At 36.3% G+C, this 27,976-nt stretch overlaps 4 protein-coding genes across 4 annotated transcripts; 3 read left to right on the top strand and 1 right to left on the bottom strand.

Annotated features, from left to right (window-relative positions):
* The first annotated feature begins 1,537 nt into the window (after positions 1-1,537).
* LOC144573032 (glutamine synthetase leaf isozyme, chloroplastic-like) lies at positions 1,538-4,931 on the top strand. The gene is made up of 13 exons (XM_078322711.1): positions 1,538-1,832; positions 2,237-2,276; positions 2,404-2,507; positions 2,968-3,016; positions 3,102-3,208; positions 3,333-3,420; positions 3,504-3,632; positions 3,739-3,813; positions 3,908-3,961; positions 4,057-4,094; positions 4,212-4,371; positions 4,463-4,523; positions 4,610-4,931. The coding sequence occupies exons 1-13, from the start codon at positions 1,582-1,584 to the stop codon at positions 4,747-4,749; spliced, it is 1,296 nt and encodes a 431-aa protein (XP_078178837.1). The 5' UTR covers positions 1,538-1,581; the 3' UTR covers positions 4,750-4,931.
* A 1,894-nt stretch (positions 4,932-6,825) lies between these two features.
* LOC144573037 (uncharacterized) lies at positions 6,826-9,239 on the bottom strand. Its single transcript, XM_078322716.1, has one exon. The coding sequence runs from the start codon at positions 9,139-9,141 to the stop codon at positions 7,105-7,107; it is 2,037 nt and encodes a 678-aa protein (XP_078178842.1). The 5' UTR covers positions 9,142-9,239; the 3' UTR covers positions 6,826-7,104.
* A 5,494-nt stretch (positions 9,240-14,733) lies between these two features.
* On the top strand, positions 14,734-19,690 carry LOC144573038 (uncharacterized protein At5g19025-like). The gene is made up of 2 exons (XM_078322717.1): positions 14,734-15,505; positions 19,410-19,690. The coding sequence occupies exons 1-2, from the start codon at positions 14,835-14,837 to the stop codon at positions 19,447-19,449; spliced, it is 711 nt and encodes a 236-aa protein (XP_078178843.1). The 5' UTR covers positions 14,734-14,834; the 3' UTR covers positions 19,450-19,690.
* Positions 19,691-24,526: 4,836 nt separating this feature from the next.
* On the top strand, positions 24,527-27,433 carry LOC144573039 (putative serine/threonine-protein kinase PBL7). The gene is made up of 6 exons (XM_078322718.1): positions 24,527-24,874; positions 24,970-25,211; positions 25,658-26,052; positions 26,132-26,264; positions 26,943-27,032; positions 27,148-27,433. The coding sequence occupies exons 1-6, from the start codon at positions 24,577-24,579 to the stop codon at positions 27,295-27,297; spliced, it is 1,308 nt and encodes a 435-aa protein (XP_078178844.1). The 5' UTR covers positions 24,527-24,576; the 3' UTR covers positions 27,298-27,433.
* Positions 27,434-27,976: the final 543 nt, after the last annotated feature.

Raw genomic sequence — 27,976 nt, forward strand, 5'->3', positions numbered from 1 at the left:
AAAGATCTTACAAATATCAATCCAAACCACATTCTTTTAACAAATAAATTTGAAGCAAATTTATTGCGGCAATAAACCACATAGTAAGATTTGTACACTTCAACTTGGCAGAATCATACACTACAAATTAGGTACATTTTCACCGAAAATTGTAAGATAGCATAGTAAGTTCACTGAATTAATCTCGTAAGTCGTAAGAGAAATTTGCATATGAGTGATCTTTTATCCGTTTTTTTATGTTTACACTTCATGATAAAAGTATTCACATCTTATCCGTCTCTTATGTGCATTATAGATATGCTTATACTTTATAATAAAAGTATTTATATCTTAGTTATCACATTTTATCCGCATTCTCGATATGTTTGTACTTCATGATAAAAGTACTTGCATTTCATTTTATTAGAACTAAAAAATTTAAAAGCTGCATTTTTCCTTATTCAACAAAAATTTTAAACTTGAATTTTTTTATAGTCATTCAAAGAAAAGTAATAAACATAAATATTTTAGGATTCAGATATATAAATATAAATACTTTTAGACAAATAAATAGTGCGTCACATGAAATTTTAAAACGAAAGAAAATTTAGGTGCATGTAGCCTTTTCCCTTCATGTAATGTTAAACTAAAGAAAACTAATACATGAAATTTTATGTTGCGGATAATTTTATTATATAAGATGAGGCGAAGAGAAACCATATCTGTTTTATGTGCCAAATCGTTAGTCTTAAAGGACGAATGCCCTCCACTCAATTCCAACCCTATCCCGTTACCAAAAGGCAACACAATTTCGGCCTTTATTAAATCTCTCTTATTTTTATATAAATATTACTCTTTTAAAATATTAAGCCTTTGTTTGGGCCTCTCTCTCTCTCTCTCTCTCTCTCTCTGTGCCTCTTTTGTTTCGTCTCTTTGACTGTCTCTCTCTCAGCCGCTGGTAGAGATACTCCAGGCGACGATCTCCGCACTGGTTAGTTGACTTACAGTAGCCTGAATCTAGTTTTGTGTTTGTAGTACTGAGAATACAGACCTACACTACCGAGTCCTTTTTGCTGAGCCCCAATTTTTGATCTACGATCAAAGTTTAGATGTCCGGGTTTATTTAGTGAATATGAAAATGTGGCGGACATTTTAGTTTTTTTCTTTTCCTCAACTTGATATGATTTTAGTACCTTTTTGTTGTTTGCAACTATAATCACTTAAAGTGAATATGGGGATTTTCAGAAGGTGGCACATGTTTCTTTTTTGAGAAAGGAAAAAAAAAAATGAATATGATGGTTGGTTCTCAATTTTAGAATCTAGTTGGGAACTAATTTTAGCTGATATATGAAACTATTATGGAAGTCATCTTTGCTCACCATAGAATTAGATTTTAATAACCTCCAGGTTTTTCTCAAAAATTCGTCTCAGTTGTAAGTTGGAGAAAGGGGGGTCTCATAAGGCAAATGTAATAAATTTTGGCATGCAATTTGCAAAACACTTTTGAACATTACACATGAATGTACACTACTTACAAACTATTTACGACTTCGTGCAGATTTTATAGAGAGTTAGAGAGGAGGTATACTATCTCCTCCTATTATGGCTCAGACACTGGTGCCATCCTTACATTGCCCAAAGGGAGTTGTATGCAACTCAAGGCGCATGGTTAGCACCAAATTATGGAATTCTCTATTGGTACCCCCTCAAGGACCAAGATCAAGGAAAGTTGGCAATGCTTTCAAGGTGTTGGCTGCAAAGACTGACAGTTCTGGTGTGGTCTCTAGGCTTGAAGACTTGCTAAATTTGGATACCAAACCATACACTGACAAAATTATTGCCGAGTACATTTGGTAAGGAAGATTCAAATTTTGTTTCATGACAACGCCCTTCACTTTGATGTATTTCAAATGGACTGATTGAAAAACTAAATTTTGTTACACAATGCAACATTTTGTGCTACCTAATAATTAATTCTTTTATAGAGCTCAAATGAAGCCAAAACTAGACCAAGCATGTTTCTGGGATTATGTTTTTTTTTTCTTGATTGACCTTTGTTTTGAATTGGGGTTTTATCAGAACTTTATCTGTAATTTGCTGTTAATTGTAAGTACAATAATTGTTGGTTCTCATGTGCAACTATAGCGAGACATGGAGGGCAATTTGCAGAAACTCAACTTGTGTAACTATTTAGATTTCATTGTTATGTTTCAGATTTCCCTTTCAAAATTTTGAAGCATTCTTTTGTCATTTATAGGATTGGAGGAACTGGCATTGATATCCGAAGCAAATCAAGGGTATACATTTTGATTGATTTTTTATCATATATTGAAATGATAAAAGGTCAAACAGATTTTGTGGATTTATTATCTTACACTTGTTTTAACTTAAGAATTTTTATTTTTTTATTTTTGGTGACATCAGACAATTTCCAAGCCTGTTGAACACCCATCAGAGCTGCCAAAATGGAACTATGACGGATCCAGCACTGGACAAGCCCCTGGAGAAGATAGTGAAGTTATCTTATAGTAAGATATTTACAATGTTTTTTTTTTTTATAAAACTGTCGCAGAAAGCTACAAAGTCATGAGGGGGAATCGAACTCTCGACCTTTGGGTAACCAACAATCCAAGGACTTTTCTCCTAGCCAACTGCGCTACCTCCCCTTTCAAGATATTTACAATGTCAATGTCCTTTTTCAAAATATGTATTACATACATATTGCATACTGGTGTGATGCACTTGTGCAGACTTATTTCAGAACTATACCGCTTCAAGTTATCCCTTTTTTTGTTGTTGATGGTATCATGCTAATAGTAAGAAAAGTCAACAACTAATACGTGTGCTTCAAAATAATTGTGATCTTTTTTTTTTCTTTTGTAGTCAAGCAATTTATAAGGATCCACATGGTACCACGCTAATAGTAAGAAAAGTCAACAACTAATACTTGTGCTTCAAAATAATTGTGATCTTTTTTTTCTTTTGTAGTCCTCAAGCAATTTATAAGGATCCTTTTCGTGGAGGCAATCATATATTGGTTAGCACTTCTCTACTTCTCATTTCTGTTTATACCTTTCTTTTGTTTAATATCTCTGATGGGAATTTTTATACCTATGTTGAAGGTAATATGTGATTGTTATACACCAGCTGGCGAGCCAATTCCCACCAACAAAAGAGCCAGAGCTGCTCAAATATTCAGCAATCAAAAGGTCATTGATGAAGTACCATGGTAAGTTTTCACACCTGTCCTTGAAGTATATTATTTTTATTCATAAGATTTGCACTTGGTCGTTCATAATCATATCTGAAGATTCTGAACTGATGGTAGCTTCCTCACTCAATATATTTTGTAGGTATGGAATTGAGCAGGAATATACCTTACTTCAAACTGATGTTAAGTGGCCTCTTGGTTGGCCAGTTGGTGGTTATCCTGGTCCCCAGGTAATTAATAAGCATTTTTCATGTATATGTTTGTAAATTTGTTCATATTTGCCCTTTCTTTTATTAACTCCACAATTTTTTAGGGGCCTTACTACTGTGCAGTAGGGGCAGATAAGTCTTTTGGTCGTGACATATCCGATGCTCATTATAAGGCATGCTTATATGCTGGAATTAACATCAGTGGAACAAATGGAGAGGTTATGCCTGGGCAGGTAATACTCTTTAACTTCTCATTGTTCTTTTGATGGATAGCATAAAGACAAAAACTCAAATGATAATTGTTAATTGGTTAATTTTTTTTTAAATAAAAAAAAATAGTGGGAGTATCAAGTTGGACCAAGTGTTGGAATTGAGGCAGGAGATGATATTTGGTGTTCTAGATACCTTCTTGAGGTATTGTAAATATGTCAATTTATTAGATTTATTTGACATCTGCTTTAAAGTCATTATTGTTTTTATTTTTTTCTCTTGTATTGGTCTTTTACAGAGAATCACAGAGCAAGCTGATGTGGTGCTCACTCTGGATCCAAAACCAATTGAGGTACTTATTGCATGTAATTTCAGCTAGAAACATAAGCGTACTTGAATTCTTACGTATGGAACCCTGGAAATTGATTAGCAACTTTGCATTGTTAGGGTGACTGGAATGGTGCAGGTTGTCACACAAATTACAGGTTCCCCTTGAATTTCTTTTTTCAGTCAATCTTCTAAAAAGCGCTTTGTTTGGCCATTGAATTTTCAATGTTGCAACCTTACTATATTATAAATTAACCACCTTACTGTTATTTCAGTACCAAGAGTATGCGTGAAGATGGTGGCTTTGATGTAATAAAAAAGGCCATCCTTAATCTTTCGCTTCGCCACCCCGAGCACATCAGTGCTTATGGAGAAGGTAACGAGCGGAGGCTGACAGGGAAGCATGAGACAGCCAGCATTAACACCTTCTCTTGGGTATAATTCAAACTAAATGACATACCTCTGTTTCTCTTAACCCTAAAACTTGATGGATGAAGTAAAACCAAATTTGTTTTCTCACTTGCAGGGTGTAGCAAATCGCGGGTGCTCAGTTCGTGTTGGACGAGAAACTGAGCAGAAAGGAAAAGGTGATCATTCAGCCATGACTTATATTTGCGGTGTTCTCTAGTTGTAAATTGAAGATGTCTGACATATTCTTTTTTCTTTTTTCTAGGTTACTTGGAAGATCGTAGACCGGCTTCAAACATGGACCCCTATGTTGTAACCTCTCTACTTGCCGAAACTACACTTCTGTGGCAGCCAACGCTTGAATCTGAGGCTCTGGCTGCTCACAAGCTCCAATTGCAGGTGTGAAAATTTGGGCTTGCTTGAGAAGGTGAATTCAGGAAGGCACCACATTGCTTCAGGATCGCTTCTGTTTATATCAATGGGACTAGATTGATTTTTCAACATTTTTCTGTGTGGTACATTGTTTTTCTTTTCTTTTGTTTATAATCGGACCATGCATCTGGAATTGTAAGGGAAGTTTGCTTGCATGTTTCACTTGATTTTTTATATATACTATATTACATGTTTAACAGCCAATGAATCTCAGTTTCACCTGAAGATAGGAGCCTAATTTTCAGGGGCACGTTATAGTCAAAATGGATTCTGATTCTTCTTCATTTTATAAATGAAATATAATGACAAAAAAAAAAGCCAGAAAAAGGTAAGAAGAAAAGGATGAAAACTTTAGTCCGATCGGCGATACTAATGACTTCTGGTGCTCCCACCCGAATAAACTATGAGGTTTCCACATTATCTCAGATATATGATAGGAAAAAAAAAACTTGCAGTTTGTAGCTTGTTTGGGATGGCTCGTTCTGTTGTGAGTAGTTAAATTTTGCTCAGGTTAACTATGAGTTGGTAGTTGGTTATAAGAAGATGAAACTCTTTCTTGATACTTTCTTTTCCTCTCTTTTTGTCCACCATGAAAGCATTCTTTCAAGCTCTCAGCAATCCGTTTCACTTCAGTTACCTCTTCAACTATCCGATCTATTCTCTCTTCATCTTCGCCTCTTCTCTGTCCAGAAAGCCTCTGACTCGGGCATTCGTTCAAACCCCCGATTTTGACAGTTCTGATTACACCTTTATGTAAGGTTCCTTCTTACCCTCTTCTTAATCAAACTCTAGATTGGACTCATACTAGTGAGAGCTGATGAACCTCTATTCGGTATTTCGGTAAGAAAATTTAATTCCTGTTGCAACAACAAGAAGAAGAAAGAGATACAAGACATTGGAGGAAGGGGGACAGGGCCACAACAGCAGAGTGGGAAGCCGCACCGACATCAGTACATCACGGGCTTCATATATGATTGTGATCAAGTCTCTCTACCTAACTCCCCACAATACTGGTTTCTCATACCAGATCTGGTACCAGTTGTAACTCTTTGCACTGTTGTGCCACACAAACATCCTAACAGTCTGCAAAATACTGAAAAGCAAACAAGGAAAATAAGCAACCCCCTAGTTTTCATTGAAATCCTGTACTTTGTACCAGATTTTCTCTAATGTTTACGTCTTGGTCAAGCTGCTGTCATGGTGGCCCCCACCATGTCAGTAGACATCCCCTTGCTTCCATGATCTGCACTTTTTCCCAGTCCTCTCCTATAACATTTATGTTTTATTTGCATTTCTAAGTAGTAATTCTAGATCACTAAGTGACAGGTGAAGAAATATTATTTTTCTTTTGTCATCAGGAGGGAAAAGAATGAGGCAATGACGCAGCATTGAAGTGATCATCAATTCTAAATAAGCAACAATTTATGAGCATTTATGCAAAATTGTTATCAGTACAGCAACTGTTCTCAGGACATAAAAAAATAGTTGGTAAAATTACAAAATTAGCCCACCCCCTCCAATTCCACGCAAAAATAAAAGGATTAAGAAAATAAAAATAATGGAAAACAATAGAATTCATAGACACTGATATTTGTTGTCCCTAAGGATTTTAGGTTATTAAAAGTGAATCTAAAAAACCTGAAACCATTTGTCCTGGTTTCAATTATTGTCTCATACTGATGTACTAGATGCCGGTTGCAATAGCGCTGATGCTTTTCCTAGAAGATCAGCAACAGTATATGAATGCTGAGATAATCCGACGCTGCCAGAGAAAAGATGGAAGTTTTCTAGCTCTGTTGTAGTCTCAGCCACTGTTTCAAGCATTTTTTCCATGTCAAATTTCTTAAATAGCTCAATGTGGCCATCTGAAGCATTCATCATCCAGATCGAGAGTTCGATCACATATCTTCTCAGTCTAGGAACTTTGATGTCTGGGTACCTGTATTCTTCTAGTATGTCGATTAATCTCTTTACAATCATAGTAAGGTCAATCTCAGTCTGTGCCAGTTCCTCGTGAAACCTTGTATGATTCATGAGCTTGCATATCGCTACGAGCAATCCAACTGACACCTCCAGTAGCTTCCCCTTCTCAGCGATGGTTCTCTTAAGTATCTACATTGATAATTGCAGGGGAGAGATGTTAATTAGAGAGGAAATTGATGACAATGTATTTAGATATCATTTTGATATTTTGGTTCTATTGATAATTGCACTGGAGGATTTTGATTTTTGACTCTGGGATTGAAATTATTATTTGTCAGAATACATTTGCTTTCACTTTTGTCCTGTGATCCACCAGTGTTACTGATATTAATTCAATTAGGGTACCTAATTAAAGTCTGAGAGAGTACTTACAATAGGAAAGACTTCTTTAATAGCCTCATCAAGGCAGCTGTCATTGCACAGGGTAGCATAAACACAGACATTACGCAATATCCTAGAAGCATAGGGACCCTGTAGCTTTTCTTTCACCATTCCAGCTAGCTGCACCAAGACCTTGCACTCCTGCAATATCATATTGCAACTCTTCTTACTCTTAATTGTCAGCATCGACAATGCCTCGCCAGCTTCATCACTAACTGACGTCTCCTCTGAAACCCCGGGTTGGAAAAATATCTTCAGTAAGAGATTGATGACTCCACCGGTGCTGGCAATCCTCTCTGTCGCTTCTTCATCCATTGCCAGGTATGTCAGTATCTCAATGGATATTTTCTGTATAATCATGTGTGTCTTGCCATGCTTCAGTATCTTCCTTATGTAACCCACAATAAAAACATTCTTGGATATCTGTTGGCGTAGTGCATTCCCGGTATCCCCTTTGCTACTTGCTAGTAACCAAACCACCTGCAAAGCCCGTCTAACTAACTTGATCTGAGAATCCACTGGATGTTCATCCAGTAGGAGGTTCGGGCTAGTGCCTGTGGACTCAATGCTCTGGAGGTTTGGGTTAGTGTCGGTGAACTCTATGATCTTTGAAATGAGGCCTGGGGACTTCCTGATCTTTTCGCAATTTTGATGTTCGCTAGAGAGATTTCTAAGGATTAGTAGCCCTAGGAGGTTCAACTCAAGGCCTGATTCATTGTTGTGGTTTCCAGTGTGGAGCAGTGAAGCTATCGCCTCAAGGGAGCCAGGTATTTTGGCAATGCGGATTGAGCTTTTCCTCTTCCCTGATATCTTGGATACTACCTGGGCAGCCAACTTGCGGATTTGTTTGTCGGCTTCATTTTTCCAGCTCAGCATCTCGACCAGCCTCTCCATTGTCTTCCCTGAGGTCCCAACCTTACGGATTGTATCGAAGGAAAATTGCTCATGATTAACAAACCGCAATAAGATTTGTGCACCCATAAGATTCTTATCTGGCTCTGCGGATTCAAGTAGTTTTTCTGCATAGCTGACTAAATCCTTCTTCAAGCCACCAAATATGCTTTCGTTGATACACACAGAGTACACATCATAGAAGAAGCGGTTCAACAAATCTGTCGTCGCTTTGCTAGATTTGAATCCGCACTTCGTGCTGACACTCTCTAGCAACTTGGCTTGATTAATTTTCCAAGACCAATACAGCTTCTCCATCAGGAAAAGCAGGTCATTGGCTAAAGCTAGTGCATAGAACAGGTTGAGTGCTATATCTCGGTTCTCAATTTTAGTATCCGCCAGGTGGCCAAAATTTTGACGTGCAAGTTGGTGAAGTGAGAGAGCCATGGAGCCGAGGGCAAAGCTCACTTGTAGCCAGACGAGAACTTCACCAATATTCTTTAGCAAGAAGACACGGCCCCAAAATGAAAGCAGCGGAATCTCATGAAAATTCCATGTCCTCGAGCTTTTGTCAAATCGACCCGGGGCGGCTTGCATTTGATCCCGGCCTTCAACTTGTCGATCTCCCTCGATTGCCGAGGTAGGGTTGAAGAAAGCACTGACTCTACGCAGAAGCCCCGCGTTACCTTGAGGGCCATTGGCAAATGTCCATGTTGACTGATGCTGCCACTCGATCTCGCCACTGCGGCTGTAAATGCGGGCACCCTCGATGACAAGGATTACGGTGACGAACCAAAAGTCTTGTCGTGACAACACAATTGCGAAACCACCAAGGAGGACGACAGTGGCCCAGACGAAGGCAAGCGTGCCAAGCCCGCTTGCCAACTGCTCCAAAATTGCGAGGCGTAGCGCAAAGAGGGTCAGTTCTTTCTCTGGCGCTTCTGCATTTGGATTATTTTGATTAGAGCTCCCATGCCCACTTGACTTGTCGCTCTCCATCGGGTCAGCTTCCCAAATTGTCAGGTTTGGGCTGCCCATTGTGCTGCTTCCACGCGGGGATCCATGGATGATGTCGACGCTGTGTTCATCCCTATCTCTCGTCTCACTCATTTTATTTAACTACTTAAGCACAATTGAATCTCTTCTCACTTTGATTGTATCTTAAATTTACAATGATAGGGTATATATATGTGTCTGACTCTCTGAGTCTAATTAAGCTCAATAATAACTTTGGAACTTACGACCTGAAACCACGTTCGAATGTTTAAATTTGGAATGTAAGTAGTTGAGATGCACTAATGTACTTCCAAATGTTTGTATATCCTGAAAAGATCTGTATGCCCAACTGCCCAAGTAGTAGTCGTGTATAGCTGGTTGTGAGACAATTTGAATAGGAAATTGCATGTAAATTAGAGAAAAGTACATTCTATCAAGGATATCTTCACATGCCCAATGATATGTTGAATATGGTTTACTTTGTTAAATTGTCCAGCCAGCTGGTCCTTTTAAATAATGTTTGACAGTTTGAGGCATTTATTTTCATTTCTCCTCCAAAAAGAAACAAAAAACAAGAAGAAATCCAGCCGTTATTTGATTCGGCATCTAGTGCTCATCCTCCAGTTTGGCCAACATCCATTATACAATTATGGATATGTCTAGGTAGTTTTGGTAATAGCTCACTGGATGTTAATCTTAACTAGCTAATATATAGTTGAATGGATCAGTATATTCGTAAATAATATTGCAGCTTACAATTTATAACTTTACAATTATAAAAAAGTAAAAAATAAAAATCATACTATTAAATATTAATAATAAATAGTTCTATATTTGTAGGTAGTACATATTTGTTAACCAAACGCTCACATAATTATATATTAGTGAAAACATCATATTTGATTATACTAGAAAAAAAGTTTATTCCAATGAATTTTGACAAACAACAGACCCAAAAGAGGCTAAAATTGTTTTTTCATCAAATTGCCTAGGAGCAATGATATGTCCAAGTATATGATGTTTGTAAAACACATTAGTAATTATATTTTCAGTTATAAAATTTAAACATTGTATAGTTGACAAATATGTTCATCCCATTAACAATTAGTTAATTATTAATTAGCTCTTAACATTTAACTACCCAGCTACAATGAAAAACAATTGAGATATCCAGAGGGTGCGTAGAAGAAATGATGACCGAAAGGATATGAATAACCAAAGCTTAATGTTCGCTTACAAAAGTATGCTACAAAGTTTCAGGTACAGCTAACTGTACCAGTTTAAAACCTTGAGTTACTCTCGATTAAGGCTGCAAGTGCACAGCCCTGCTCGTATAGTAAAATTAGGTATCGATCATCAGGGATGGTACAATTCGAGTCTAAATCACTACTTATCCTAGTTAAGTACTAGAAGTGTGAAAAGTTGGGTTTGGTTTGTTTATATTTCCTAATTTCGAGCGACAATTCAATTAACAGTAAATGAAAGCGATTAAAGGTTTTGGTTTTGAACAATGATAAAAGGCATTCCCAGGGTCTCAGGTTTCATCCCAAACTTTGCCTTCTCTGGACCTATCATGCGACTCGCATCATCTCTGATGCGACCCGTATGATGCGACTCGCATCATCTCTGATGCGGGTCGCATGGCCCTCGAGCAGAGCTGACATGTGTTCGTATCTAAGTTGATTTCTTGTGCGAGGCTTCAACCTGTAGCTCTCACCTACTGGGATCTAACCTAAATTGATTGTCTGGTTTGCTAGAAGTATCCACAACCTTTCGATAATGGAAAGTTCACCTCTCGGCTACTATTGATCATAAATCTACTTCAAATACTCAATCACAATTGCAAGAAACATCAATGTCAAATTACTAGAAGAGATGCTATAGACATCTAACAGTAGACAATCAAGAATCAATCAAGCAATCAAAATCAAGCAATCAAAGAATACTCAAACAAAGAATCACACAAGTTCAAACTTAGATCAAAACAACATGCAACTCAAAGACAAAGTTTAGAGACTACATCCTAACCCTAGGAACTAAAGATCTACTCAAACATGATAAAAGAAAGCATAAAAGAGAGAGAGAATAGGCAGATCATAATGAAGCTCGAAGATCCAAGGTGGATTGGAGAGGATCTTGCAATCTTCTCTTCTCTTCTTCTTCAAGCAAGCTCCAATCTCCTTCTTCTCTCTTGATCTCTGCTCTCTAAGTGTTCTGGAATGTAAATGGGGAAAAAAAGCTCTCGAAATTCTGGCATAGGACCTGCTTATATAGGCAACGGATCTGACTTGGGGCTTTGCTGTCTGCTCTGGAAGCTCGCGATGCGACCCTCATCAGGTCTGATGCCACCTGCATCGACTCTGATGAGGGTCGCGTCAGATGTGATGAGGGTCGCGTCAGATGTGATGAGGGTCGCGTCAGATGTGATGAGGGTCGCATCAGATGTCTCAGAATTCAGTAACTTCCCTGATTTCGCCCGCTTTCTGCAAAATAAGAATGAAATCGCAGCAGTACCACATTCTATGGATATTCAATGTAAAATACGCGATTTGGTGGTTTAAAACGCAGATTTTGGTACAAGAATTGGTCGGAACAATAGATCAAATATGGAGATATCACTTAATAAGCAACAAAAATTAATTAAAGAAAATTATTGGGGGTCCCTTAATACGTCACGGTATATTGATGCATGCATGTGTTGGCATCAACAAAATAACAGTTACAACAAGTTGCATGCTTAGTCTCTAAACTAGTACATGTACATGTCTAACAGTCGAGTGACAATGACCTATATTAATTAGTCTCACATTATACTAAACATGCCACTTGTTGGGAAAGTGACAACATGAGATTAAGATATATATGGTTAATATGCTAATAAGTAACAAAAAAAGTTATAACATGTAAAGCGTTAGGTGACAAAAATGTTAAGTGACATGATTAAATTTGTGTTAGTCTAAACATTATATTTTTCGAACCTATATAAGAAGGTAGGAGATCTTTCAAATCACCGTGCAAAAATAACAGCTAAAAACAAGTAGCATGTTTAGTCTCTAATCAAGTTGACAGCTAAATGATCATATATGTTTAACGTGTCAATAAATGACATGACAAAATTAAAATTAGAAGCATCAAGTGACAAAATGAAGAATGATATGATTGAACTTGTGTAATTAGTAAAACCATACCAATTCAAGAATCTATACAAGAAGGTCGGATAACTCTGAAATCAGCATGAAAACCATATTAGACCGTATATTAATTAAGCACTTTGTCATCAATTCATATAGTCAAACCATTTATAAACATGCCACTTGTGTATATATTATTTCAGTGACTTGTATATGTTGTCCACACATTTTAAAAACATTTTGGGACCTGACAAGTGGTAATTATGCTTGGAATTCCAATGTCTTAACAGGTTGGCTCTTTAATTATTTGCCCTTGAAAATGAAATGAAAACTACTTAATTTTACATATTGGTAAGAACTGATCAGTGAATTAAACCTGGGTTTGTCTTTCAAAGTGAACTGCTACCATCAGTCTCATGCGGAACCGAATCGTCTGCCCTGGCTGCCCCCAGAGTCACTGCAGAGTGGGTACCTATTAAAACCTAAACCCAAAACTATTTTAACCCTAAAGCCTTTAACAGTAACTGGGTCCACCCCGCAGTGACTCTGGGGGCAGGAATTTCCTGCACCCCAGGGGGCAGAAGATCTGATTCCGTCTCATGCGTGTTCCTGCCAACCAGCTGGCAATCTGTACTGGGACTGGGAAGTACATGAAATTTACAGGAAGGGGCATTTTATTTTATTTTATGCTATTTTTGTTTTTGTAGTAGTAGGCAAAGTGACTGCTAATGATTCATTAAGCAGGGACTGTCATTTTAGCTCTAATTAATAGTTGAGACTTTAAGAGGACGCATTTTCTCGATTTCGATGATTCCAGCTGTTTTCAAACCGCTTGAGTGCTCGAAGAGATTTTTTTTTTTTTTTATCACTAGTGCTCGAGATTCGAGAAGAGATTGAATCTCTGAGCAGCGTCTCTGATTTGGAACTAGCCGTAGCGGATTTTGACCAGGTCAAGCGATCGTACGGAGAAGGAGAAAGAACGGTCTGTTTGGGCAAACTAATCGGGCAGCAGACATTAGAGACAAACTCTGCGCTCGGGACCCGCTTAATTAAACTGACCGAAGGCAGTAAAACTCTGCTAATCCGGAAGCCTCGGTGTCGTCACGTGAATTGATCGGTAAATATTTTAACAGAGAAGTTTTTACTTCATGCAGCACAGAAACTATATGTAACGCTGTTTTGATTCTATAGTTCGTGCGCTGCGTGAAGCCAAAATTACTCTCTTAAATTTTTACCCAAATTGATCAATAGGATTGAAAATTAATGGGAATTTTTGTAAACACATCGCCTATAAATAGGCAACAATGATAGCCATAGGTTACCGGACTAAGTTCCAAACATATAAACAAATTTGTGTTTAATGTAAAAAAAAAATTTGTTGACAATCAAATAAAATAATTAGCCAATAATATTTGTATGTTCTTTTGACTATATTTTTTGGAACATGGCATAGTTGTCCAAGTGTGACAAAAGCATACAAATTCAATAAATCAAAAGTTTTGAAGTTTTAAATTTGTGATGCCTTTTTGAAGGAACCAAGATTTCTTATAAATTTTCCTAATCACATCCTTTTTTAAGGTTAGCTAGCTAGCAATAATTAGCCAATAATATTTTTTTTTAAAAGAAGTGTTACAACTTACAAACATATTTACATTACCACATGAAATTATATAGCGCACATTATTGTTCATAATTTTTTGTTCTAATGAGCATAAACTAATTCCTATCATATTCAAGAACAAAAATGGGTTGGGCAAAGAACCCTTTCCCATTTACCTTTTTTATTAAAGGATTCCGATACGCTTCAGTATTTTTTTAAATGTTATTTTAAAAAAAATTGAACTTGTATCAACGAAAATTTATGTCAGTACAAAAATTGAACCTTTATTTTTGAAAAGTTAATCTGTGCCGATAAAAATTCATGTCAGTGTAATAAGCCCGCAATTTTTTTCCATTTACCATCTAGACACAAATTGTAATAACTTCGCTCAAAATTCACTGAATTAGGGAGTCTTAAGTGCAAGTGCATTTTGCCCATATTTATCGGTCATTTTTAACGTTGTATACATTACTATAACATCTAATTTATATATATATTTCGTGCCGCCTACCTCTTTTCGATATCAAAGCTAACTGCAGCGACGAGGTTTGAGATCCTCAAAGAATCTCAACAACGTTAGCTGGAGATACATGGAATTATTATTCATTTAGGCATAATTAAATGTCATAAGTCATATCGAATGGAATATTGATTTAGGTATACAATAATAATGATAACAATTAAGTATAACAAGCAAGTCATATGATGAGAAGTTTGTGCAATATAACTCGAAGACGACCCAGAAGTCTGTATGGACCAAAGCCCACTAAGGATCAGGCCCAAATATGCCTTTTGATTTTGGGCCGGACTTAGTTTCTACTAAGACTGAACCGGATAACAAAAGGAACTCAGTCAGACGAGTCATCAGTCATTAAAAAATAAAAAGTTTAGCATCCAATCAGTGACCAACAGTAATCCGCCACGTATAACAAAAAACGCAATGTGAAAAAGAATAATCAAAAGCGAAACTTCCGATTACCGGTTGTGGAAGTAAGCTTTTTTGCTTGGTTCGTTTGGTCTCATCTCCTCTCCAGTCCGAGTCTCCTTCCAAAGAGGCTCTGAGCAGGAGCATCGTCATGCTCCGTCGCTTCTCTCTCCCCTCCTCAATCATGCCTCTCCGCTCCTCCTCCTCCTCCTACTCCAAGCGGATCCACTCTCACAAATCCAACCCGTATTCGTACCCGTATCCTCCTTCCATCTCCTTCTCCGCCTCCTCCTGTAAGCATCCTCCCTCCGCCACTCTCGATCTCCTCATCCTCATCCTTGTTCTCTTCTCCTCCGCTTTCCTCGTCGCCTCCTCCCTCTCCCATATCGCTCGCTCTGTCTATCCTTTCATTTCCCCTCTCCTTCATTCCCTCCGCTCCATTCCTCTCCACTACCTCACCCCCATGCTCATGTCCTTTCCCTTTTCCTTCACCATCTGCCTCCTCTGCTGCAACCTCCCCCGCCGCAAGTGCCGCAACCCCCGCTGCCGCGGCCTCAAGAAAGCCCTTGAGTTCGACGTCCAGCTTCAGACTGACGAACCCATCAGCGATCCCGTGGCGGCTGCCATGTGGAAGGATATTGATGCACTTCCATGGAAGGGAGGACAGGGTGGGAACAATCCTGATTATGAGTGCCTCCGTGCTGAGCTCCGCAAGATGGCCCCACCTAATGGGCGCGCGGTGCTCCTCTTTCGATCTCGGTGTGGCTGCCCCCTAGCTAAGCTTGAGGCCTGGGGACCCAAGCGTGGCCGTCGTCACAAGAAGTGAGACTCTTCATCTATCTCAATTTTCGTTTTATTTGTTTTGATCTGATTAAAACTTGATCTATGGATGTTCTTTTCTATTGATTTATGGCGAGTCTCAAGGGTTAGTACCTCACTTGGAATATGAGTTTTGACTAGATGGAAAGTACTAGTGCGTGGCGTTTAGATCAGGCATGAGAGGAAAACAGTGTTTAGAGGCACAAAAGGGAGAATGGGGTGGGAATAGAGAGGAGGAGGGAGAGTCAGCTAACTACCAGTTAATTTCTACTAATTCACCAAAATTAGCCAATTTGACTGCATTTTCTTAACAGTGTATAGGATTAATTGCCCCTTAAATCATATTGTGCCTGCCTAAATATAGTTTTTTATTTTTTTTATTTTATAAAATCTCATTGTCAACCATAAGAGCGCCACAGACTCCATTTAGAGACGACGAAGATTGTTTCTATTTGGTGGCGGGGTCTGGGTAAATCCATTTAGAGACGACGAAGTTGATATCTTGATTTTTTTAGGTCAATTTATCCTGAGGTCCACTCTTTGGTATTGATTCTAAATTGTTCTTTACATCTTCTACCGGGTTGTTGGAGACTAGTAGTGTCTACTGTCCTTACTCTGGGAGCTACTATATGCTTTATATAGGTTGTATGGACAAAAATTGACTGCCATTCTGAAAATTCTCAAGTGAATAAGAACATTACAATAAATAAAACTATAGTTTATTGAGTACTTGTGTGATTTATCACATGATCATCCTTTCATTTGTTTTTGTTCTATTTCAAAGACTATGCTCTCCCTCTTGGTGCTCTTCATTTATGCATATGATCCATTCTAAAGGTTATGTTGGGTCATTTTTCTTCAATGAGCTGAATAACTTAGACAATTTTACACTCGAAAGCAATTTATATGTCTTGCTCGGAATTTAATCAACTTAGAGCATATTCTCCTGTTTCAGCAAAATGTTCAGGCATGACCTAAGTCCTATTAGTCGTGTAAAATAGATGTTTGGGGTGGGGGTGGGGGGGGGGGGGGAATGACGACGACTGGGCAGTTAGCCTAATCTTTCTGATGCTTACTGTTTATGCACATCTGAGATTTTTTTGCCTTTTTAATGTTGTTTATAGAGTGAATTTAAAAGTGTGATGTCCTCTCCAGTGGGGAAACATCTCTTCCAACAAAATGGAAAATAAATAAAATCAATTTGAAAAAACTGTTCTTTGTTCACTTAGCTTGGTTTTTGTTTGTTCTATTAGTGTGAACAAAAAGGTAAATAACCATAAGCTCCGCAAATTTCCAGTAATTGAATGCCTTCGAGTTCGGGCTATGGGGTTCAGAACTGTGTATTATGCTTACCGTAAACTGTAAATTTCACAATTTTCTACAAGGGCTCTACGTTGTCAACTTGTTGTCTATTGACCTATTCTTGTGCCAATTTTTTTTTTTTTAAAAAGAAAAGTATCAGCATTGTTGCCCACCTGTTTCTATTAACAACAAAAAAAAACTGTTCAATACAACAATAAACCTAGGATGGGAACATAAAACCATAACACAAATGCAAGACCCCTCATTTCTTCCTCAAGCTGCCTTTAGCCTTTTATAGGAATACCAGTACCAGCCTGGTACGGCACTCCCTGTAACCACCCCTCCCACCCCACTTAATAAACTCAAATAGAGCTGCAATCGTGTCTATATCCTAAACAGTGGGCTATATGAGCACATTTGCATCTAGATACCTGGAATGGATAGGAATTGCATCAATTAATCTGTCGGCCACAGCTCCAGTACATCTTAGAACTCAGTTCCACCTCCAATCTGCAAAGGCAGACCTTCTGTGTTTTATATGATATCAGTTTTTTGTTGCAATTAATCTATTGATCTCCTAGTTGGTCATCCAAAATTTAATGCCTGCAATCTTTTCAAACATTTTGCTTAGTGGCATGCAGTGTCATATCCAGACATTTTCCCTTTATACTCTGAAAATTATTCCTAATATGCCAGATCTCATTAACAGAAGAAAATTTTAAAGAGTTAATATGCTATTGACTGCCAACTATAAGGACAGTGGACAATGAGGCTCAGAGACGACACGTGGAAGAAGGGGGGGTGGGGATGGGGTCTTTAACATATCATTAGTATTCATTAGCTACTCTGTGTTGGATAATTTCCCTCTCTTGTAGCATATATTTAGGTCAATGTGCTTTGCCATAATGTGGTAACTCTTTTGGTTGCAATCCCAATTAGGACAAAAAGTTCTCTACAAGGTCAAAGTTGCATGCTCGTAGACTCATAGTTGAAGCAAAGGTTTATTGTGCTAAATTGGTACTAGTTCAATACTAATGCTTCTTTTCTGGTAATTAATCAGTGTGGTCTGTGAAATGTATCTTCTATTGTATATCCTTAATTATTTACTTTGTCATATTAATTTTATTTTTTTTACTTGTATTACGTGTTAGGATGCAGTTAAATACTTTCCTTTATTTTTTTTGTTGTATTACATTTTTTTTTTAAATGATAAAAATGGGTGGTATGGTAAAGGGGACAAACTGAATGGTACAATTTAAAATTTCAAAGTCTCAGTGCGAGTCTCTTTTGGGTTCAGTTGAGTTGGGTAACTAATATACAAATATCATTCAACTCCTTTCAGATCTGTTATGGAACTGATAGTCTTGAGCTATTTTTTATGCCCATTTGTTATCAAAAATCAACTTTGGCAAGGAAAGTTCTTTTGTATTTTGCTTAATTGCAAATTTCTAATTTTAGGTACTTCATGATTTCCAATTTAAAAATCTATCTAAGAATTGAGAGCCAACTACTATGAATTAAAAGAAAAGGACGGTTCTGCTGCACCTCTCGAAACATTACAACAACAATAACCAAACCTTTAGTCCCAAACAAGTTGGGGTAGGCTAGAAATGAAACCCAGCCGGAGTCACTTCGGGAGGGTTTCATTTCCATAAAGAGGCTGTATTTTACGTTGGCTCGCCATGCCTATCACACCTCTCGAAACATTATCATTTTTAAATCTAAAACCAAATGAACAGTCAAACCATTGATCCTGTTCTTTTTCCAAGTGATTTGTTCAAATTAAAAACTGAAATTTTGATTCGAGTATTATTTGATTCATTCGTTTTTGGGCCGCCTGATTTTGTACCAATTGAGCTGTAAAAATGTACGAATTTTCTGTACGCATTTGGTGTGAATAAGATAAGGATCAAAGGTCTGGATTTTATTTGTGGAATTTCTGATTTTGAATACTAATGCGAAAGAAAGACTGTGGCTGATTGACTTAGCAACAACCTGAAATGTTCCCAACCTGACAAACATGACTTATTTAAATAAAACAAATAGTAACCAGTGAAAACCTAATCGCACACGAATATTAGTTAACTCAAATTACCTGCAGCACAAGTCCCAGCTTTGTGTAATCATGATAGAACTATGGACTTGCTTAAAAGACAGTCTCAAATACAAACCAGACAAATAGGAGAGAGTACAAAATTACCATGTAGCAAAACCAGTGATAGTAGAGGGGATGACACCTGAATCACAATTGGTTTGCAAACAAAGCAAGGAGCTACCTTTAGAGTTGAGTAAGTGACTTAGGGAAAGGTGTAATGTCAATAGAATGATCATGTCCTGAACATGCGATTTATCTGGCCTGAAGCAAAACTGGGTTCTAGTGTACCTAAATTTGAAATTGGCATGAACCAATGTTAGGTGACTCAAATTCTAGACTTGTTACTAATTTAAGTATGGACCTTGATGCATTTCATTTTCTGTATTCAACTTTGTGTGCATGTGGTGTAAGTATATCTTAAGGTTATCAGATATGTAATTTATTTAATGATGTCAGTTATGTTGCTGTTTTATAAATTCAAGACGTTTCTGTTCTCCCGTTGGGTTGCAGGGGCACACAATATTTGGCACTGGATGGTGGAGTACGATAAATTCCTGCGGGCCCCAATTTTTTGTTTGCTTCACTCAAACTTTGATTTGTAATCTGAATAATGTCATCTGAAGGACACTGTATGCTCTGTATCAGAGATGGCATGGTGAGGTTGGCACCTGGATCATGCCAAGTAATCTTTCTGTGACGATAGTGATATTGTTTATTCTCCTTTGATAGACACACGTCAGACATTGTAAACTCAGTAAATTGGTGAAATAAAATATTATGTTCAGTTCAAACCCTATGTCTATATTCATCACATTATACTTTTTTAAAATAAATATTTCATAGTTGATATGAAAATATCTTATTTCGCTTGTTGAGCATGTGTTACTGGTAAATTGTAGCTTACAGAGAAAAGCCTGGTACATACTGTGCATGATGCGAGACAAATAGTTGTCCTATTTTGGGTCAGAAAGGTCAAAGAATGTACCCATACAGTGCTGGTGGTTCTGGTGGGAACAGTAATTTTAGTACCTTAATTTTCATTTCATTTAATTTTTTATTAATTTAACTATTGGGGAATAGGATAAGTGCTGCCCAGCATTGTTGACTTGGTTTCCATTAGCATGGTGGATTGGCTGGTCCTCGGTAGTTACTGATTCACATGTGAGTGCCCTATTGGCTATCAGCTATTCTCCACTTGGCCTATAGAGCTCAGGAGCGACAAGTCAAATTATTGTGGTATTATTAGATCCGGAATTGTGCTTGTGGTTCACTCAAGAACAAAGGATGCTTTGTTGGTTTGTTAGGCCGAGCACTCTTTACTTGGTTGGATAAGGCTCTGGAGTTCCAGAGTTTAGATCAAAGAGATTCTCTTTTATTAAATGTTGTCTTTTACAAAATAATATATATTGACATTAGATTTAACATGATAGCTTTGCCAATCTTACAAAATAACTTGAAATTTTAAAATCTAACTTTGAGATGAAATTCATTCAAATTATATTGTTCATTATTTAAGTACTTGAAATTTACAAATGATGCATATATAATGATTTTTAATGAGTTTTAATTCGTAAGACCCGCAACACGTCTATAGATTTCTTTTTTTCTACTTTTTTTAATTTTCTTAACTTGATTGGAAAAAAAAATACTAACCCTTTATTAAAAATGCAATTAAAATAGTTTAATCAAATTAGACCGGATTGTTTTAAGACCCATAATTCTCTCCTTGTGCTTGCGGATAAGATTTGCCCAAGTAAAAGGACTCCGAAATCTGGTAACCATTTGATTAACGCATGAACAGTTATGTATTAGTCATTCAACTTTGAGATTGGAATTGTAGTCTTAACTTTTTCATGTTCTATTGGCCAATTTGGACCAGTATTTTAAGTAACTAATTATAAGAGTTTTTAATCTGACGTGACAGTTTCTATTTCAATTTCAGGGATATGGGAGAGTTTTTTTATTTAAAAACTTGCAGTAAAGTTTTTTTTATTAAGAAACTGTTTATGATTAGCTCAAATTATTTATCATTTTTAATTTATTGCTGATGTGATTCAATAAATTTTTTAAAATTAATTTTAGAGATATGAGAGTTAGAAACCTAATAGACTTTAATTTCTAAAAATTGGTTAAAAGTTATTTAGAAACTTATTTGAGTTGATAGGATGTAGGTGCTCTAAAAGTAATATCTGAGATTGCTAAAACAAAATATTGTAACATAACATTTGAAACCTGAATATCAATTCGATGTTAAGGCATCATGACTGACTCGAAATTTGGAAAACAGTTTTATTTATTTTTTAGTAAAGAAAACAGTTTTATTAAAATTAAGAATCAACTACTTAAGAGATGAACAAATTTTATTTAATTACAATGAATTTATGTTCTCGTCATAGTTATAGTGCTGTGACTGCTGTCTCACATTTAAAATTTGGTAAATGTTGGGTGATTCTTATAAAAGATGTTCTCATCATACACAGCAAAAGTGTGTCAATTGGATGCACTGAAAATTTGAAATGCGGATTACAATGGATAAGCTGTAACACAAAAGACATGCATCCAAATATTTCCTTTTAATAATAGCGGTTTCCTTTGACACATTTTGTTATGACAATTATCTCAGCCAGAGAGGTACCTAAAGCAATTTCATCATGACATTAATAAAATTGGTTGGACAGGTAACGGGAGCAACCGCTGTCTATTCATATTAGAAAAAAAGTAAAATGGATTGCTAGCTAAAAGCCTAAAAGAGAGAGAGAATAAAAAGAAGATATTATCATGGCATTATTTCCGGTGAAGGGAAAGCAGCAGATCAGGAATTTGCTCACGAGATTTGGCGGAGAAAGTGGGCACCAAGCACGTGAAGCTTCTTGGATTCATGTGGCCGTTTCTCTTTCTGGACAAGGGACCACAGGTTGACCCCTCCAAGGGTCCCACCTGTAAGTCTGAATATTCTGCGGCGCGTACGGTGCAAATTTTGGTGTGGCGTTTATCTGACATGTGATAATTTTTTTAAGATAGGTTATTCTGGGAATTTAGTTATTTGATTGCTAGGTGTCAGTGACATGCCACACGGAGTTGTGTATGCATAGTGGCTAGAAGATCTGGGTTCCTGACCGTTCTGGGATACTGTCCCCGTCTCACCAAAATTTTAAGGTAACTCTGGAAGGAGAGCAGACTTCATTAATAATGTATAAAATATTAAATATGTAATATAAAAAAAATAAGAAAATTGATGTCAAAAAAGGTTGGGTATGCAAGCAAAAAGTCCTTCAAATTTCACCAAATATTCTTGTTTCCATCTGCATGTAATTATATGTACTCTTATAATTATTAATTGGTGAGGATATATATTGCGTAGCCTTTATCAGGACTTGTTGTTGTTGATGCAAAAATATCATAATTTGGTGAGGCTGAAGTTGTTATCTTTTAGAGAAATTATTGGTTGTATATCCTGATCCATGTGTCAGTGACTATGGGGACTGAACATGAAATATGAGCATTTGATAACTCTGTTTTGTCCGCCGTAAAAGGACATCTGCGCACCATTACAGTCAAATAATTTATTCTTTCAATTTTTTGACAAGAACAGAAATTGAAATTATGTAAAATGTAAATGTCAGACTTTCCATTTAACTTCTTTATTAAGAAACATTGATAACTCAAATTATACAACTTTAGAATGTGAACGACACTGACAAATTAGAGCATGCTAGAAATGAAACCCAACCGGAATCAGCAACACAGAAACTTCCCAAGAGGTTACCCATCCTAGTACTACTCCTGTCCCAATTCGTGAAGGTTTCATTTTCATAAAGTGATTGTTTTTTTTTACCGCTGGCTTGCCAAGCCTATCACGAATCATCCTCCATTTTCCTAACTTGAAACAGACTGGGTAGAAACTACATAGTTGGAGTTGAGCACATCACATGGTAGTGAGAAAAAAGAGACTAAAACCTCCCTATAAATTAAAAAATTATAATTTTGTTCAAAAACTTCATACTATTTTGTATGTGTTAATGTTTTTTCTTTTAGCTTATTATAAAAATAAAATTACATTATATTAAATTATTCAGTTCCCTCAATCTCAATTTTCTAACTATGCTATGTAAATAACTAAAGACAACGTTCTTCGAATAGAAACGCCAGTTTACACCCGACTTAAAGGTCGTGTGACGACTCTGATCTAAGATTATTTTTTTTCCTTTTTGGTGTCAAAAGAAAATAGATGTTGATGAACTAAGTCCGACCTTTATGTTTATCAAATTCCCAACATATATTCAAAAGTTTTAATTTCGGAATTAAACTTGATTATTATTTCCGTATAAAAGATGGAATTATTTAGTGAAGGTCAAAATATTGACAACAACCTCCGTTTCATTGTTAGTAACAATATATTTGTGAATAAGAAACAAAATATCTTAATAATATAGAATTGAGTGAGGCTATTACGTATTCAAAACTTCATTTTCAAAATTTAAACATTAATTCGAATTTCTTAACATAATCTCCATATAAAAATTACTTAAAATTAAATTTTACACTTTTAAAAAACATATTAATTTTTAAATAGATAGAAAAACACTTGATTTAAAGATTCTAAGATTTTGAAACATTCAAAAGTAGTGATTATCTAGAAAATAGTTAACAATTCTAAAAAAAAATATAAAATTTTATTTCTACATACATTTATATATAAGATCATGTAAAACAGTTCGAATTGACTTTTTAAATTATAAAAGAAAAAAAAATCTAAACCTACATTAATAAAAAAATATTAGTACTTCGATATGGTTGCCGACTCCCGTACAATCTTGCACACAATTAAATGAATTAATCCATAAAAATTTCAGCGAAATAAAATAAAGGGGGAATTTCACGTATACCCCTCAAAAACTTCAAAATTACGTATTCCCCCCTCTAAACTTCAAAAACTTTAAAATTACGTATTCCCCCCTCTAAACTTCAAAAACTCACAAATTTATCCATTTTATTGTATTTTATATTAAAACTCATTCTAAAATCTTAAAATATCCATTTTACCCTTTATTAAAAGCATATAAAGCTCATCAAACTCAAATTTAAATCTAAAAAGTTCCTCTACCGTTTGATCCGTATACATCGCATTAAGATATGTGCATAGTGCTTCAATTTCGTGTTGATCTAGCATGCACGGATCTTAAAGCAATATTGATTGGTGCACATCGCATTAAGATATGTGCATGTCACATCAATATACGTGCGTGTTCGCATCAAGGTTCGTGCTGATCTTGCGCACGCATATTTAAAAGCAGTTTGGATGGTAAAAAAAATGTTCAGATTCAATTTTGAGTTTGATGGGCTTTATATGCTTTTAATAAAAGGGTAAAATGAGTATTTTATAAATTTAGAATGAGTTTTAATATAAAAAGACAATAAAATGGGTAAATTTCTGAGTATTTGAAGTTTAGAGGGGAAATATGTAATTTTAAACTTTAGAGGGGAAAAAAATATGTAATTTTGAAGTTTTTGAGGGGTATACGTGAAATTCCCCCTAAAATAAATTATGAGGGATGGGTCCACAATTATTGTTTTATACAAAGGGTAGTGATATAATAGGCCACCTCTACTGCCTCCTCTTCAAAACAGAATCAGAACCATCTTTGGTAGCGCCACTACAAGTCTAATCAGAAAACAAATGGCAGTTAATTTCTTGTCTCCACCTCCCCTGCTCCTCCACCAAAGCTACGCGCCTCCCGATACCGGAGGCAGCTTTATCGCCTCCAATCCAATGCTAATTATAGCCCCGGCTGTTATAGCACTCCTATTGCTCATCTTCATTGCTTGTCTCTTGGTGTACTGTCGAGAGAAACCGAGGAACGACATAGAAATAAGCAACAAAAGTCTACATGACAGATTTGGAGAAGTTAGCTTTGGCACTAAAGGGCTCTCCAAATGCGGCAGTGATGTCACCTCCAGCACCGTATACAGTCCCGGTAATAAATGTTAATTATAAACATTAACAAATCTCTAGCTCTGAACAAATTGTGTTAAATAATTATATTGGTACCTTTCTTTTATCATGATGTAGATGTAAGGAGTTGCATATATGGTGGGAAATTGGGGTTCTCACTTCAAGCGAGAAACAGAGGCGCGCAGGTTTTTACGTATAAGGAGCTCGAGTTGGCCACAGATGGTTTTAGCACGAGCAATGTGATCGGCAATGGAGGGTTTGGTATCGTCTTTCGAGGAACACTTAATGATGGTACCGTGGCCGCAATCAAGAAGTTGCATAGGGATGGGAAGCAGGGGGAGAGAGAATTTAGATTAGAGGTAAAAACACATACTTTTGTTTAAATTTAATTTTATGTTTGCTTGCATTTCTCTCTTTGATAAATTGAGGTATGTGTATAACAAAAAATGGTTAGAGAGAAAAGATATTGATAATTCAAATGTGTAATTTCAGGCTGGGTAAAATTGAATAATTGGCAGCTATATATGGTCCATGGTCAAGGAAATTCTTCTCATTCTATAAATGTATAATAGTTAACAAAAGCATGGAAAATAATTATGAATTTTTTTTAATGCACAACTTGTTTTCATTCTATTTTAACAAAAATATCACGCCATGTTTCTTCTAACAGTATCATGTGCTCTGATAATTAGTTCACAGTACATAATTTCTAGATGGTTAAAATATTACTGGCAAAAACTAAAATATGCAATTATCTTTGACTTTTTGTAACCAACACATTTTTTTTTTAATTTATGTCAATCAGGTCGATCTCTTGAGTGAAATGCACTCTCCCCAACTAGTAGGATTACTCGGCTATTGTGCCGATCAGCACCACCGCCTCCTTGTGTTTGAGTTCATGCCAAACGGCAACCTACAACAGCATCTCCATCAAATTCCACAATATGGCGAAGTGTATCAACCCCTTGACTGGTGGACCCGGCTCAGGATAGCCTTAGATTGCGCTCGGGCACTCGAGTTTCTTCATGAGCATTCTTCACCATCCATAATTCATAGAGATTTCAAACCTAGTAACGTGCTATTGGATCACAATTTCCGTGCCAAAGTATCAGATTTTGGCATGGCTAAAGTTGGGTCTGATAAGCTTAATGGTCAGGTCTTAACTCGAGTTCTTGGTACCACTGGATATCTCGCACCCGAGTGAGAACCTGTTCTTTCCACAATATTTCCCCTCATTTTTTATATTCAACACTTTCTTATTAGGAATATCATGATGTAGGTACGCCTCGACGGGTAAGTTGACTACCAAATCTGATGTTTATAGCTATGGTATGGTACTTCTGGAGCTTCTGACAGGTCGGGTACCAGTTGACTCCAAAAGGCCTTCAGGAGAGCATGTCCTTGTATCATGGGTAAACTCCTTAATTAATTAAGTCCTATATAATGTTTTGCACATCCATTCCTTTTAGTATTAGTTGCTAACACTCACTTGTACAATGTTAATTAAATAGGTTAATTTCATCTGACATGTTTTGTTCTTACTAGTAGAATTAATTAAGGGCAAACTTCAATCAGTAAGACTAATTAAATAAACAGGAAAGAACAAAATGCTTCCAAATAATATATTTTATTCTGAGTTATTCACTCAGGCAAGTACACATGTAACAGTAATTTATGTCTAGGAACCCTCCATAAAAAAAGTTCTATGTAGCAAATGGAACTGAACAAAAAGAAAAAACTGTACTCTTCTGTATACAATGTAGCAATTTTTGTGGACCCAAAATTTGAAACAAATTGTACTCTTCTCTTACTCTGGCTGTCTGGTCCAATTGGAATTCATGGTCCCAATTAAACCCAAATTTCTACAGGCTAAGATTAAGGCCATGTGATTTTCATAATTCAAGGGTTTGCCAGGCATGCGTGTGAAATTGGTATCAAACTGTAGAACACAGCAAAAAAATTAATGATATTTGGAATTATGAAAATGGCTCAAAAAAGATTTCCGTAATATCTTTTAAACCGATATTGATCATTTGGGATTTCCTCTGTTCTGGGAACTATATAATTAAAATTGCTTTGGTGTATTACAGGCACTTCCGCGTCTCACGAACCGTGAAAAGGTTGAGGAAATGGTTGATCCAGTACTGAAGGGCCAATTTTCAAAGAAAGATCTTATTCAGGTTTGTTAACAGTACACTGAAATATGAACGCAATTTTCTTTTTGACAGAATTTATGCAAACACAAAAACAATGAAAATGGACTTGAAGTTGATTCATTATATAATCATTGGACAGGTTGCTGCAATTGCTGCCGTCTGTGTGCAAGCTGAAGCCGATTATCGGCCGCTCATGACTGATGTCGTACAATCTCTTATCCCTTTGGTTCTTAAAACGCCGGGAGGTTCTCTACCGGCTACTCCTGTTAGAAATTATGACTCATTCTAACTTAGAAGTTTCAGAAAGAGAAGAAAAAAAGGATGAGTTTTGAGGTGAAGAGACGGCTCAGAAACATAGTTTTTTTGCACATAAAGCCATGTAAAAAGCCTATGTAATTTATTCAGAATTTAATCACATTGCTTGGTTGCTGTAAATTGAGTTCCTCGTCAGATTATTTAAAATTGATGCATTATAACTAAGGTTCTAAATAGCGTTTATAGTGGCATAGCGGGGAGACAAAAAAAAAAATTAGCGAATAGCGTAGCTATAGCAAAAACTATCGTACATAGCGTTTTTCTTTTCTTTTCAAATATTATATTTTATATTTCTATTAATAATAAATATTATCTAAAGTATCATAGAAAAAAAAACACCAAATTGATTAAGAAGTTCTAATATTATCTCAAGGACTAGATTTTGCTTTAATTTCTGGAGAATCCAACGCACAATGCATGATACAAATAATTTAATTGATATAGCCCGACGCACAATGTTCAAATTTAATGATATAACTTCTTAAAAAAAATTTAAGAAAAAACCCATGTAATTTAATTTCAGTATGAACTTTAAAACCCATTTAAATTGCAAAATAATAATAATAAGTCCATGTAACATAGCTGATCGTTATTACCACTATAGTGGCCGTAGCTCGATTAGCTCAATTTTACTCCGTAGCTTAGTTTTTAGG

The sequence above is a fragment of the Carex rostrata genome, chromosome 21 (assembly GCF_964058835.1).
Source record: "Carex rostrata chromosome 21, lpCarRost1.2, whole genome shotgun sequence".
NCBI lineage: Eukaryota > Viridiplantae > Streptophyta > Magnoliopsida > Poales > Cyperaceae > Carex > Carex rostrata.